The 14265-nt window shown below is 34.6% G+C and overlaps 1 protein-coding gene across 2 annotated transcripts; it reads left to right on the forward strand.

Annotated features, from left to right (window-relative positions):
• Positions 1-1216: 1216 nt before the first annotated feature.
• Positions 1217-5219, forward strand: LOC147289226 (cyclic nucleotide-gated ion channel 1-like). Of its 2 annotated transcripts, none has more exons than XM_086234708.1 (8): positions 1217-1373; positions 1652-1826; positions 1968-2562; positions 2679-2876; positions 3453-3742; positions 3940-4051; positions 4179-4427; positions 4527-5219. In XM_086234708.1, the coding sequence occupies exons 2-8, from the start codon at positions 1780-1782 to the stop codon at positions 5037-5039; spliced, it is 2004 nt and encodes a 667-aa protein (XP_086090834.1). In that variant the 5' UTR covers positions 1217-1373; positions 1652-1779; the 3' UTR covers positions 5040-5219. The 2 variants fall into 2 exon arrangements, with proteins under 2 accessions (XP_086090834.1, XP_086090835.1); XM_086234709.1 differs by lacking the exon at positions 1217-1373 and adding an exon at positions 1380-1555.
• The last annotated feature ends 9046 nt before the right edge of the window (positions 5220-14265 follow it).

Genomic DNA, 14265 nt, shown 5'->3' on the forward strand with positions numbered 1-14265 from the left:
GACAATAATTGAATCAACTTTTCTAAAAGGAAACTTTATATATATAAAATGTGGGCCTAGTGGATAATATAAAGGAAGAAAAGGGCTCCCCAAGTATTTTAAGGAAGTGATGATGCAAATTGTACAACAGAAACCCAAACAAAACAAAGATGTTCCTGTGGAGAACATCATTTCTGTCCTTCCTGCGGGACATGGCAACTTTATCGAGTGTTATCTTCGTTAGACTACGCTCAAGAGAGTAAGTAATTATTCCTTCGTATATCAAAATTAATCAACAAAAAATGCTTTATATTTGTTTAATTAATGTATCTGAACTGTCTACTAACTATAGTACCAAATTCCGGGGGCATTTCACAAAGGACAAGCAGCTGTACCAATGTTTTAGCGTTTCTCAATTGGCGCAGTAGGAGAAGTTTGCAGTTGATTCCATAGCAAGAGAAGTTCGTCGCCGTAATGAAGCAAAGATTAAGAAGCAGCATTCAATTAATAATAAGTCTGCCCAATTGGGTGTAGTAGTCACTAGTCATCATGATCATGATCATGAGGGAAGTAGGAATTAAGTCAAAGATTGTGAGCTGGGTCCTCAGGGATCAGGTACCTTCCCCCAGGACCCCCCGAAGTACCCTTGCTGCTTCACCAAGGCAACTAGCTAGTTAGGACTGTAGGACACAACCAATCAGTTGATGACCAAATTATGCTGGCACAGTGGACTAGTGCACAAATATATGCAGAACTTTAAGTCATCATTAATTTATTATTTTATTTACAGACTACACATGGGTTTTTGGGTCATGTGAAAATAAATAATTAAAAAAAAAACTGAGATGTGATATGAGAGGACTTGGTGTTATAAGTTTTAGGGTCCTGGTTAACTTATAAAATATTGTAATGGCATGGAATTAATATATTCTAGCTGCAGCGTGAAGTGTGAACTGAATGAAGAAGATATTAGCTAGGACTAGAGTAGAGGGAGAAGTGTGGACATAAATAAATAAAAAAATAAAATAATAGGAACAGAGTAGAGAGAAACTTGTGGACATGATCTTTGCTCAGTAGTCATACCAGTCCAAAATAAAAAAGGAGGTCTTGGTCAATAGCAATACAAAAGTACAAAGAAGGTCTTGGTCAGTCCACTCTGCGAGTGGTAAGTTTCACGTTGCCTCTGTTTACATAGATTCCCTGTTTACAAAAGTAAAAAGAAGGTCTTGGTCAGTCCACTCACGTTGCCTAATTATTTTGTAATAAAAAGTTTATAAGGGAGATAAATTTGAAGATTGTTGTGTTGTAGTCTGTGTCTCTACCAGATTTCAGATTAAGTAAGTCATAAATTATGATTAACTTGCGAGCGATGAGGAAGACCACATTGAATTAAGGTGAGTTCTCTCTGCCCCCAAATATCAGTCTTACTCCCGGGTCAATACCAAAAACCCAATAATCCCATATCGACCACACCCGAAAAATGGAGAGGGTCCTCACAAATTCCATTGCAGTCTTAATGGATCCTTAGTTTTTTTATATTCCAATCGTCAGGAAAATCTAAAGGCTAGCTTAGCTGGTATCAGTTTACCAAGTGTCTTTCTCAATTTATATATGTTTTTATCATATACATTACTAATCATCTGTAGTACTTTCTATATTTTCAATTTTTCAGGACCATCTTTCAGAAAATTGTGCTTCTCCAAGATTAATTTTGCTTGTCTGATCGATCCATTAATAGCTTAGGATCACATCCTTCCAGTATCCAACATAAAAAGAAAAAAAGAAGAAGAAGCAGAAATTATGAGTACTAACCGAGATGATCTGGAAGAGAATGATATTCAACTAAGGTTCGTTAACTAATTTTCTTTGATCTGGGTTTTGAGATTACATATTAAGCTTTTAGGTTTAGGTTTTAATATATATATATATTTATATATGAGAAAGATAATTAAGACGTGGTGGTCTGATTGCATGCATTTTGTTAACAGTATTGTGAACGATGGTTACGGATTAAGAAGCAGAAGCGGTTATGAGGGGACACATGTAATTGATTGCTCCGATCGCAGCGCGGAGAAATTTGGCCCGCTAGGACTTACAGAAACAGAAGATGCTGAAAAGAAAGCAGAACACTTTCATCAAAGGGTTGCTCCATGGTGGAACTGGAATATGGTGTTTGTTATTTCATGTGTGCTGGCAGTCTCATTGGATCCCTTGTTTTTTTACATTCCAATCATCGATAGGGAAAAAAAGTGCCTTACAATGCACAAAACCTTGAGGAACGTAGCTCTCACTCTCCGATCACTCACGGACGTCACTTTCATAGTTCATATCATAAATCAAATTCGTGAAGCTTATAAAAAATCTAAGGAGATCCAAGCCCAAACCGGAGAAGGAGACCCAATTCGAAAGCCAGCTGGTTGGGCTGCTCAATACCTGCAGGTACAATCACAAGGCCCAAAGTCAGTTTGGGATGTTATGCTGTCGAAAATTTATGATGTATTTGAATATGTTGATGGTGTAGTTGAGCAGTTGTCATGGCGCTCTTTTGTAACTGACATTCTCGCTGTTCTTCCCATCCCACAGGTAAGACCAAATTAAGCCTGAGTTAGCTGTGATTTATCCATTAACTAGCTAAGTAATTAGCTAATGGACTTAATTCGAAGTTCTAACCCATGTTTACTATTGTTTGTTTTGTATAGGTGCTCTTGGTTGTTGTCCTTTTCAAAATGAAAGGCTCTAACTATTTGGAATATAGAAAGCTTCTGAATTTCTTTCTTCTTGCCCAATATGTGGCAAGGGTGTTTCGAATTTACCTCTCATCTAGGAAACTTACAAAGAGTTACGGAATATGGCTTAAGGGGTTATTTAATTTCTTTTTATACATCCTTGCTAGTCATGTAAGTTTTTCTTCTCTTGTTAATTTTATTTTCTTTTAATACTCCTATCAATTTTATTTTAATCTTTAATCTAGTAACTAATGTTAGACTAGTTTTCTTTGAAAAATGTTATAGACTTAACCCCACAATTGGCATGTGCCTGGTGATCGGTTTGCTAATTTCGGTGCTTACTTTATTGATGGGGTAATAAGCAGAATTTATATTTCAAGTTCTAATTGAAAAAACTAGCAAATTAAGGCTTTCTCTGCTGCCCAAATTCAGCTCTCTCTCTCTCTCTCTCTCTCTCTCTCTCTCTCTCTCTCTCTCTCTCTCTCTCTCTCTCTCTCTCTCTCTATATATATATATATTAATTGAAAAATTCTGCAGACGGGCTAGCTCCATGTTTATTGGGCTAAATATTGTTTAATAAAGCTTTATATATATATATATATATATAACCCTCACTGGCTAGCTACTGTTACACACAACATTTTAATTTTTGTTCAAATACATCTTTCTACATTTACTTTTCTTTAGTATCAATTCGTCTCGCTTAGATCCGTTAATTTATTAATTTATTGTTTTATGAAAAAATAGGTACTCGGAGCTTTTTGGTATTTTTTCTCTATTCAACGAGAGACATCATGTTGGCATCGAAGTTGTAAATCACATTGCACCTTTTTCTGCGACAACTACAATAACGCTACAATGGAGCCACTTAAGGAATCCCTAACACAAAATTGCACTGTAGATTATTTTCCAGACATTGAAGAGCCAAAATTTGATTTTGGAATATTTCTTGATTCCCTCAAGTCTGGAAACACATTATCAACAGACTTTCCTCAGAAATTCACTTATTGTTTTTGGTGGGGTCTGCGAAATTTAAGGTTTGCATATAATAATATATAATATATTTATTATTTGAAAATATTTTTTCTAAACAGTTCACAAAAGTATATTGTATATTCTAGCTACCAGGTGATTAAAAATATAATAATTATATAAGAAGTCTTGAAAAACTTCTGCCATTGATTAATATCACAAATTTAATTTATTTGATAGTCCTTTGGTTAATTTTTTACAGTAATTTTGGCACGAGTTTGGAAACCAGTAACTACGTATGGGAAAACTTCTTTGCAATTTTGATTTCTATCATTGGCTTGCTACTATTTTTGTATCTCATTGGAAATGTGCAGGTTGGTATTAATTCGATCATCATTAATTCTCTCTACTTATTTATATTTATATTTTTTTCAACAATCATCTTCCTTCAAGTTGCTCACATATATTAATTGGTGGTGTACATCTACTACGTACGTGTAGACATTTATGTCGATGCGAGTTGAAAGATCGGAGGAGATAAGACAAAAGATGAAAAAGAAAGCGAAAGATATAAACAAGTGGATGTTGACAAATCATGTGCCTTTGAAATTGAGGAATAAAATCAGGGAAGACATAGAACAAAAATTGGAAGAAGACAAAGATGCTGATATTGAGAATCTATTCAACATTCTTCCGTTTGATACCAAAAAGAAGCTAAAGCGTATTCTCTGCATGGATGCACTAAGCAAAGTATGTTCTTTCTCTCGATCTGTACGTAGATCGAAGTACATGTACATAAATGAGTACATGACGTTACATGCATGTATGTTTGTATATATGTATATGTAGGTACCAAGGCTTCAAGGGATGGATGAAAAGGTGATGAAAATGATCTGCGACTATATGAGGCCAGTGAAGTACCCAGAGCATAGCTTCGTTGCTAAAATTAATGAGCCAGTGGATCGCATGATCTTCATTACAAAAGGCACTTTGTGGATCTACTCATCGGCTACTGGCACTGATGCTAGTAAACAATTGCAAACAGCTGCTGCTGCTAATACATCCCCATCTCCATCATCATCAATAATACACAATGCCGTTGAGGAAGGCCAATTTTACGGAGATGAAGAACTTCTGGGTTGGGTTTCACAACAGAAAACTAATTTCCAAACCCTTCCTATCTCCACACAAAATGTCAAATGTCATTCCGACGTAGAAGGCTTTGCTCTCACCGCCAAAGACTTGCAAATTGTTGTCTCCAAGTGCAAATTCTTGTGGAAGTTCTCAAATGCCGAGAATGAGGAGGCAAGTGGCGTCAAAGGAAGAGAAAACCGTCGTCGCCACCGCGGTACCGCTACATAAACCTCTATGCCCAATTAGCTGCTCAATCGTATCTGTTTGTGTTAGTTAATCATAGTTTATCTTCTCTAGCTTCTTCGTTTGCTTCTCAAATTTGTATATATAGCTACGTTGTGTTGTTTCGTGCTATCAATTAATTAAGCATCAATAAACTCAGCCCTGATTCAATCAGGAGCTCAGCTAGCTAGCATCGTTCACTTGATTTCAAAAGTAGAAGGCTTTGCTCTGCCGGCCAAGGACTTGTCAAGCGTGGCCTACAAATGCAAAATGTATTGGGATTTCGGGAATTCAGAGCAAAGTGAGGGGATGGCGAGCCCAAGCACTTAATTTATCGCAGACTATATAGACTAGCTAGCTAGTCAGATTTGTTGTAGTATGCATATGTTGTGTGTTGCTTTGTTTTTAGAAAATTGTGATAAACAAAGGTTTGGCTAACTCCGGCTGTAGCCCCATCCAAGGCTCCAAGCCCACCATCCACCCTTTTGGCAGGGCCTCTCTAAGGCCCAGTCCAATCGTCCACCTTTTTTCAGCCCTTTTTGAGCAAATGTATGGGCTAGCTTGCATCATCATCAGTTTTGTAAATATTTTAGAGTGTACTAGAATTGATGCCCGCACGTTGCTGCGGGTAATAAGAAATGATAAAATGTTTTGAGGAGACGTGTGTTTGGTTTGTTAAGATGCTAATGACATGTTAAAATAGTTATGAAGTTTGAAAATATAGTATGAGTCGTTGGGTTTCATATGATTCAAAATATAAGTGCCTTTTATAGGATGTGTTTAGATCTGGGCAAAGGCTTGCCTGTTTGTTGTTTTAAGATATTGATCATATCTTAAAAGTGCAAACAGGTTTCAAAAAATATTACAATGCATGAGAGAAATGTGTGTTAGTTTAAACAAAAGAGAAACTAATATCTAATTGTTGATTGTTCAAAAGAGGTATTTGTGGTCATCTGAGAAGGGGTCAAACTGTGCTTGGTGAGCCGTGGTCCTTTGCTTTGTCATGAGCGGTGGTTTGTTGGAGGGGGAGATGTTGGGCATGTTTTTTTTCTTCCTTTGTTGTGGGGCTTTTGTCTCCTTTATTGTCCTCTGTTGGGAGGACTTTATCTGCTGTGCTGCATTTTTTGTTAAGCATAGAAAATGTTAGAAATTGGAAGATCTGAGGTTAAAATGAAAGAAAAAAAGGAATGAATAACAGATGTTAATTGTGTTCTTTGTTTGTTTTGTGATTTGTTTTTAGGTAAATGAAACTATATATCATTATTTAACAATCAGGATGAAAGAAAGAATGTTAGAATTGAAGGTTAATTGACTGCAATATGTATAAGATGAACCAACTGAAGAATTAATGCATCTAACAATATATGTTTGGTAATATTGAATGATTCTGATATTCGACAGTAGAGAACAAAATAAGGAAATATGTTAAATTGAGATATAGAAAAGAGGGAAAAAAATGTGGAGAAGTGCTATATAAACTGAAAGGAATGTATTGTAAGATTTGCTTATTGAGAATGATAAAAGCGATATTGCTTTATAAAAGATAATTGTATGCGAGATAAAAACTGTAGATAGTTAAATTGGAATTCATGACGTTTTAATAAATGTAATTGAAAGTATAAGTCAATGGTGGATGCAGTAAAAATATCAGTGGAATATTATATGATCTGTCAATTTCAGTGTATGAGCATGGATTATACCTGGCCATGATTTTGGTTGTTTTTTTTTTTAAAGCCATGAGAGGGATGTCATCTGAGCCCAAAATATCCTCTGTGGGTGTTGCATTCCTAGCTGTATCTCTGCTGATGATTTCTTCAATTGTTGCTTCTCTGTCAGTGATGGTTTTTGGAAGAACAGGAAAAAAAGGAATGCATGTTAGAATTCATAAAAATGTGTTATAATTTGAATAGTATTAGCATAAGGGGTTAGAGGTTTTATAAATTAGGTACCTCTTGAATTTTTTTCTCACGTTGGTCAGAGAAGTGAAAAGAGCTCTTTTGACTGCAGCTTTTTTGGGTGATGGGAGAGTGGGGTATTTTCTGAAAGTCCTTGATGAACCAGAAAGTGTTTTCGGTGGGAATTTTTTTGAAGCAGGTGATGGAGTGGAAAGAAGGGTTTTTTGGTTGATTTGTTCCATTGCACGCACAACCATTTGCTGATCGGTTGGAAGAGAGGGTTGTTCAAGGATCTGGGTTTCATCATCAAAAACAGCATGGATCAAAAGGTCATTTCTTTTGAAATCTGTTTTCATGCTGCCAAACCTGATTTGGAAATTTTTAGTTTGGCCTCTGAGTCGAAGTATATGATCTGGGAATTGACTCTGGTCATTGAAACCCTGTTCAACAACTAATCCGAAGCATGAGATTCCAAAAAGTTGCTCAGCGGGCTCTCCAATTATGATAACACTGGTTGTGTTACTTGCGTCTGCAATCGCAAAACTGACTTTGAACCTGCAATTCTATTGTGAGTTGGTATTGCTGAATTGAAGAATGTAAGTTGAGACAGTATAAGAGGGTTGAAGATAACGTATTATGTGGTATATACATGTGTTTTTTTGGTATTTGATTGATTGTAGTTGCAAGAATGTTATCAGGTTTTAAACTTGCCAGCATTGTATTCTGGTAATATTACATTTATTTGTTAAGAGAGATGAAGTGTATGTGCAAAAGTGATTATATGGTTTAATTATTTAAGGTGTGTCCTAAGGGTTTTGTTAGTAATGAAAATAGGGAGTATGGATGTGCATTATGCATGGTAAATATAAATAATTTAAAAATGTAGGATGCATGGTATTTTTAAAGAATGTATGTCATGTACAGGTAAGAACTATACACAGTGGTTAAAGTGTATAAAGTATATAGTTTATAATTGTTTGCTAAACATAAAAAGAAAGAAAAATAAATTGGTTACCAAGGGATAGGAAGTGTGGTGAGGGTGCCGTGTCTTGGACAAATGAGTTCATCACTTTGAGGTGAAGGCTTGACCTGCTTGTGGCAAGTTGGACATGCTCTGTACCACCACCCAGCATTTGTGTTAAACCGTGTAATGGTTGCACCGCAGATAATCAGCTTGTCCTATAAGTTGTTGGAAATAAGTGGTTAGGGTACTGAAGAAGTTTAAATGAAATGAAAGATTTTAAATGGATGACCTGAGATAATATATTTTTTATAAAGATGAGAAGAAATGATAATGATGATGCAATGAGGAAAGTAGGCTGCTCAAATATATTATATGAACTCTATAACAAAAAAGAAACGATCTAATAGTGGTTGAATTGAGAGTAGATTTTGAGTTTTGGTCGTTTTTGTTAATTGAGAGATATCTAGGGTTATAAAACGTTTAAATACAAAATAAGGTGAATAAAACTTTTGTTTAGCATATCATATGAACCATTAAAGTAAATGGTTTTAATTGCATACAAATGTTTGAGTCTTTGGACAATGCTTACAAAGTTTTTGGCATGACTCAATATAGTAAAAACAAATTGAATTAGTTTCAACATTTTCTGAATACTTATAATAATTTTATAGTTAATTGTGCAATAGAGGTTTTACAAAAATATGAAAGGTGATCATGCGCTAGGTAGGCTGGATAATTGTAATTATTTGATCTTCTTGTCGATGCTTATGTTTAAGTTACTAATATCTATGTTATAATTATTTTATAAGTACTGTTTTAGTTGTTAGCTGGTTGTTAATTGGTATGAATATTTATAGTTAATTGGTACATATAAGTTTGTATAAACATTGTTTGGTAAAGTGGATTTGGTGCAAGCATAGAATGCTTAGTTTGATAAAGTTTGTATGGTATAAGTGTTTGTTACTTTGAAGATTGTTGGTAAATAGTATGTTAGAGTACAACTAATATGAAGTATTGCAGTTAGGTTATGAGCAAATATTTAGAGACCTCATATTTCAGAAAGGGAAGGAGAGATGTGAAGAGTGCTAAATATGGGAAAGCAGTAAAAGTTTGTAGGCTATTGTATTTTGAAAGGGTATATTATAGTAATAATGTGAAAAATGTGAAATCATTGAAATAATGCGGTTGATAATGAAAACAATTTAAAAAATGCAGATGAGTAATAGTAGTTTGTTGTGAGTGTGTATCACCTTGCGCAGATCTGGGTCAAGTATATTTAATTCTGCCACATCCACCTTTTTACTCTCTTTTAATTGTTGGTAAGGAAGTTGTACCATTGCTGAAGGTGGAATTACTTTGATGGCCACTGCATCATCTTTGAAACTGAATTGTTGTGGTAAAAAATATTGAATCAAAGAGTTATATTAGAAAAGTTGAATTGGTATATTGAAAAAGTTTGAAAAATCTTACGCAATCTTGTAGGATTGAAGCTCTGGTATTGGTGGATTGATGAAATACAGGGTTGAGTTGGTGCTGCTAAGAACAGGTTTTCCTGCGGATGGGTAAGAGAAAAATGAAAGAAGTTTTGTAATGAATATTGGAGATGCAAATAATAGGAAGTTGGGAAAAGTTATGAGTTACCTTGATATTCTTTCACCTTGACGCTTGTGAAAACAATAAAAATTGGTGGTGGCAACTGTTCGATAGCTGCATGATCAAAGTTCTTTGCTGCATCGCTCCAAAGTGTGATTCTCATTGTCTGATGCCTGAAAAAAAAAATTGAGGACAAAATGTTTTAATGTCGATTGTAAAAGTGTGAAATTTGCAAAGATTTGGTTAATGGTTGTACCTTATGTTTTCTATATACACTTCACATTTGCTCTCCAACCTTGTTCTGTCAATCATTTTTTGTTCCAAATGTTGTATTGCAGTTATGTGCCCCATACATCTTCCAAATACATGGAAAAATCATAGGCAGATGTTTAAGGTGCATAAGAGAAGTGTGTGATTATAATTTGATTGGTGTAAGAGAATAAATAAAATTAATGAAAATAATGGGAAAAAGTATGTTTTGCGTTCAGCACCTGTTAGAATTGTGGTTGTATTTATGCGTGTGGATAGTTGGTTGTAATCCATGAGGTGAAAACGGTGTGCTGGAATGTTTGGTTGAACAATTGTCAATTGCTTGAATATGGTTCTCTCGTTAAAAATGATAGCAGCAGCATGAGGAACGACTTTGTAGACTGATCTGCTCTTGATTGTGTGAAAGCAGCTGATGTCATAGGCAGCTCCAGACTGCATCTTTGGGGCAACACAATCATAGTCAATTTCTTTGACTGTTGCTTGAATCGCATCTCCCTTCATTTAGTAGAAAAATACATTTAGTTACTCATGGTAGAATTGGAACAATCAAGAAAACAGATAAATTTTAAAAATGCAGACAGCAAATGAATTATGATATTGAAATGTGAGAAAATGGATCATCAAATTGATTGGTTTGTATAGGTTATCTGCAGGGTATACTAAATTATACTCATACTATATGAAGTTTATTAGACTAACTATGATACATATAGACCATATGAATTTTGATCATTTAACAAAGGTAGCATTTACTATTAAAAAAAAGAGTTGGTTATATGAATATTTAATATCTGCAGACAATTTGCAAATGGATTGTATAAGTGTTTTTTAGCAGATAATTGTGAGTGCAAAGACCTGAAACAATTGTGTAAAGAAATCAATGAATGGCTGCAAATTGGAGAGATGATAGGTGGTTAAAAAAAAATATATACACATATGATTTTTCCTATTTAAAAGATTGAAATTGTGGTTTAATTATGTGTTGTAATTTTGATTTCTTAAAATTGGGGCTAGTAGCAGCGGTTTAATTTTGTCTGGATATTTATATACTGTGAGGAGTATAAGGTGGTTGTTGCAGTATTTGTGTTGAGCAGGGTATTGTTCATATGTAATGGTTTGAAAAAAAATATTGTTAGTGGGTTAATTAATATTTTTTAGGAGGAAAACAGTTTTTTCAAGGTGTCTTTGCATTGAAAAATGGTGTTGGGAAAGTATGTTTGATCCATATTTAAGTGAAGATATTTGGTTTTCCAAAATTAGATTTATTTAAAGGAACAACAATATCAGTAAAATAAGTAATGAGAACAGTTGATTTACCATTGCATCAACCAATATGCATTCTAAACCAGCGAATTGATGATCAGATCCAAAAACCTTTGGCCTCCAGATCCTGCAAATTCGAACCCTAATTTTGAGTTTGTCTTGATGGGGTTGCAAGCTTCTGACTGGAGTGATATTCATTGCATCAAAGGGCTGAAATATAATATATTTGGTGTCAGTAAAAGAAGAAATAAACTTTGGTAAGTAAGTATAGATATAAAATAAATAGAGATGTTTAGATATGCATAGAGAGAAGTTTAAACCTGAAACTAAATTTTGGAGAACGTCTTTATAGACAATGTTTTTAGTGTAATTATTTGGCATTTCTCCATTGTTGTCTATAATAATTTTAAGCCCTTCCCTTGATGTAACCCTTGACAATGCGACATACAATTGTCCATGGGTAAAGACAGGCTGGGGAAGATATAAACCAACTGTTTTAAGGGATTGTCCTTGGCTCTTATTTATGGTCATTGCATAACTTGGTCTAATTGGGAATTGACGCCTTTTAAAAGTGAAAGGCCATTTTTTTTCTGTTGCTGTAAGGCTGATTCTAGGTATAAAGAATTTATGACCAATATTGCTACCAGTCAGTATCTTTGCTTCAATAACTCTATTAGTCATTTGGGTTATGACCAATCTAGTTCCGTTACATAGCCCTGAAGATTGGTTTAAGTTCCTTAATAACATAATGGGCATGCCTATTTTTAAAGCTAGACTATGTGAAGGCAAGCCATTGAATTCAAGCTGATTAAGGAATTCTGTGGGATACATTATGCTAAGATTTTCTAAATTTCCAGATGAAGAGGATAGAGAATCAGAACTTAAATAAGTTCTGGCTTCTCCAGGTAATAAATCTATAGCATAGTTATTTATCTCAGTAACAGTAGAATTCTTAGGCGTGATAATGGCTCTTTCTCTTAAGTAAGCATAATTGTCAAAGTGGCTAAGAAAGTCTGGATATGTTGCTAAAAAAATGGAGTCAATTGGATCTGTGTATGACTCAATCAATAAATCTGCAGGAATTTCTACCCATGATACCTCTTCATCTGTTGGATCATTTATATCACATATTTGACCATCACCAATTTTGAGTATCCAAGCAGCAAAGTCTGCAAGTTTTGTTTTTTCTTCATTGTTTAACCCCTCCTTTGATAGCCTCATATTTTCTTTTAAACAAAAAATTTTGAAAGAAGGCCATAAGTATGAACTGTTAAGAGTGGCATGTACTATTTCTTCCCTTGTTCCAGATGGAATGACTGGTAGTATTTGCCTAAAATCACCCCCCAGTAAAAAAGGTTTCCCACCAAATGGCACAGCCTGACCTGAATTATGTAAATGCGATAAAATATCACATAGTGATTTGTCTAGTGCTTCAAAACAATCCCTATGATTCATAGGTGCTTCATCCCAAACAACTAAGGCAGCCTTTTCAATTAATTTAGCAAGATGAGTCTGTTTTTTGATTTGACATATGGAAGAATCAGTGAGATTGAGAGGAATTTGAAACCTAGAATGAGCTGTTCTGCCTCCAGGTAACAGCAATGATGCAATACCCGATGAAGCAACAGCTAGAACAATTTGACCTTCAGATCTAATTTTATTAATGATTGTGTGCCACAAAAAAGTCTTTCCAGTTCCCCCATGCCCATAAACAAAAAACAAACCAGATTTTTTTTCATTTATGGCAGTTATAACAGAATCATACACTTGTCTTTGTTCTTTGTTGAGTTGAGTGATTAAAATAGAATGTTCATTGGCTAACTGATGAAGATCATAATTTAATTCTTCTCTCAACAATTTATTCCTAATTTGTAACATGCTTTGTTCATCAGGAATTGGAAGATCATGATCTTTTAAGCTGCTAGATGATGCATTAAACAGTAGTTCTAGCTCATAGAGAAGTGAATTTTTTAATTCAGATGGTGGCACAATGAGATTAGGCATACAAAATGTTTTTCTAAGATTATATAACATGTCATCACACATATTATGCCAATGAGCATCGAAAATGAGTGCAGGATTTGCTACATCACAAAACAAAATTATTGTAACAAATAATTGCCTTAATTCAGTGCATGATGCTGTGCTGAGAACATTTTCTAAGGCTTCAATCCATTCTTTATCATCCCCTAACAGACCTAGAGACCTACATACAGACTGATATGATGGGTGTTTAATGCCATGAAGAGTTTTTATATCATCAAAATCAAAGGCACCTTTATGGGAATTTAAAAGCATTCTGAAGTAGTATAATTCTCCAGCTGCAGGGTGTACATAAGCTATTCTGCCTATACATTTGCCTTTTTTTCCTAGGTGTCCAAATCTTATCGCGGGAATTCCATACAAATTTAGAAGGAAATTCTGAATAAGATAAGTTTTGTGCTTGAGGATAATTTTTGTTCGCTTGAAACCAACTGGTTAACATTGTATCTTGAATTGCTTCACGATCAAGAATCGAATGAAGTGATTGATCTTCACTGAAGATGACATTTTGCTCTAAAGGCAGATGTATAGGCAATCGTTCAATGGCAGGTTGTCTACAGTGAATAGGGAATTGAAATAATCTCCATGCAGCTTCATATGGTGATATATATCTACAATTAAGATAGGATAATATTTCATCTTGTGGCTTGTTTTCAATTATGACCCTAGCCCTATCTGAACCTTTGTTGATGTATTTGAATAAATATTTGATAAGCATTGATTGACAACACAATTCAACATTTATATGAGCATTATACCTTAATAACAACTCTGAATTGTAAGGCACTATAAAACTGTTATCAACCTTAATTCCATTTTTGAGGACAAAGCTATTAGGATTATCACGACGCTTATATGTAGGAAAACCATTGGTTTCAAAAACAGTTTCACTTTTGTATTGCTTTGGGAAAAATTTAGAGCACTTTCCTCCTCGCATGCAAGGAGAATTAGGATTTAAATGACCACATGGACCATGGATCATGAACTGATCTACAATATGATAAAGTGTTGGATCCAAAGTTTTGTCTGGTAATTCAGCTGAGATTATTGAGTCAATATCTGCTGCAGATGATGATTTGAAATTGTGTTCTAACCAAATGAGGAGGTGACAATGAGGCAATCCTCTTTTTTGAAATTCAATTGTATGAACTTCTGTTTGATGTGAGAGACAGGGAAAAAAAGACAGGATTGATTAATTTTGTAT

This window comes from Dryas octopetala, chromosome 3, assembly GCF_963921425.1.
Source record: "Dryas octopetala chromosome 3, drDryOcto1.1, whole genome shotgun sequence".
Taxonomy (NCBI): domain Eukaryota; kingdom Viridiplantae; phylum Streptophyta; class Magnoliopsida; order Rosales; family Rosaceae; genus Dryas; species Dryas octopetala.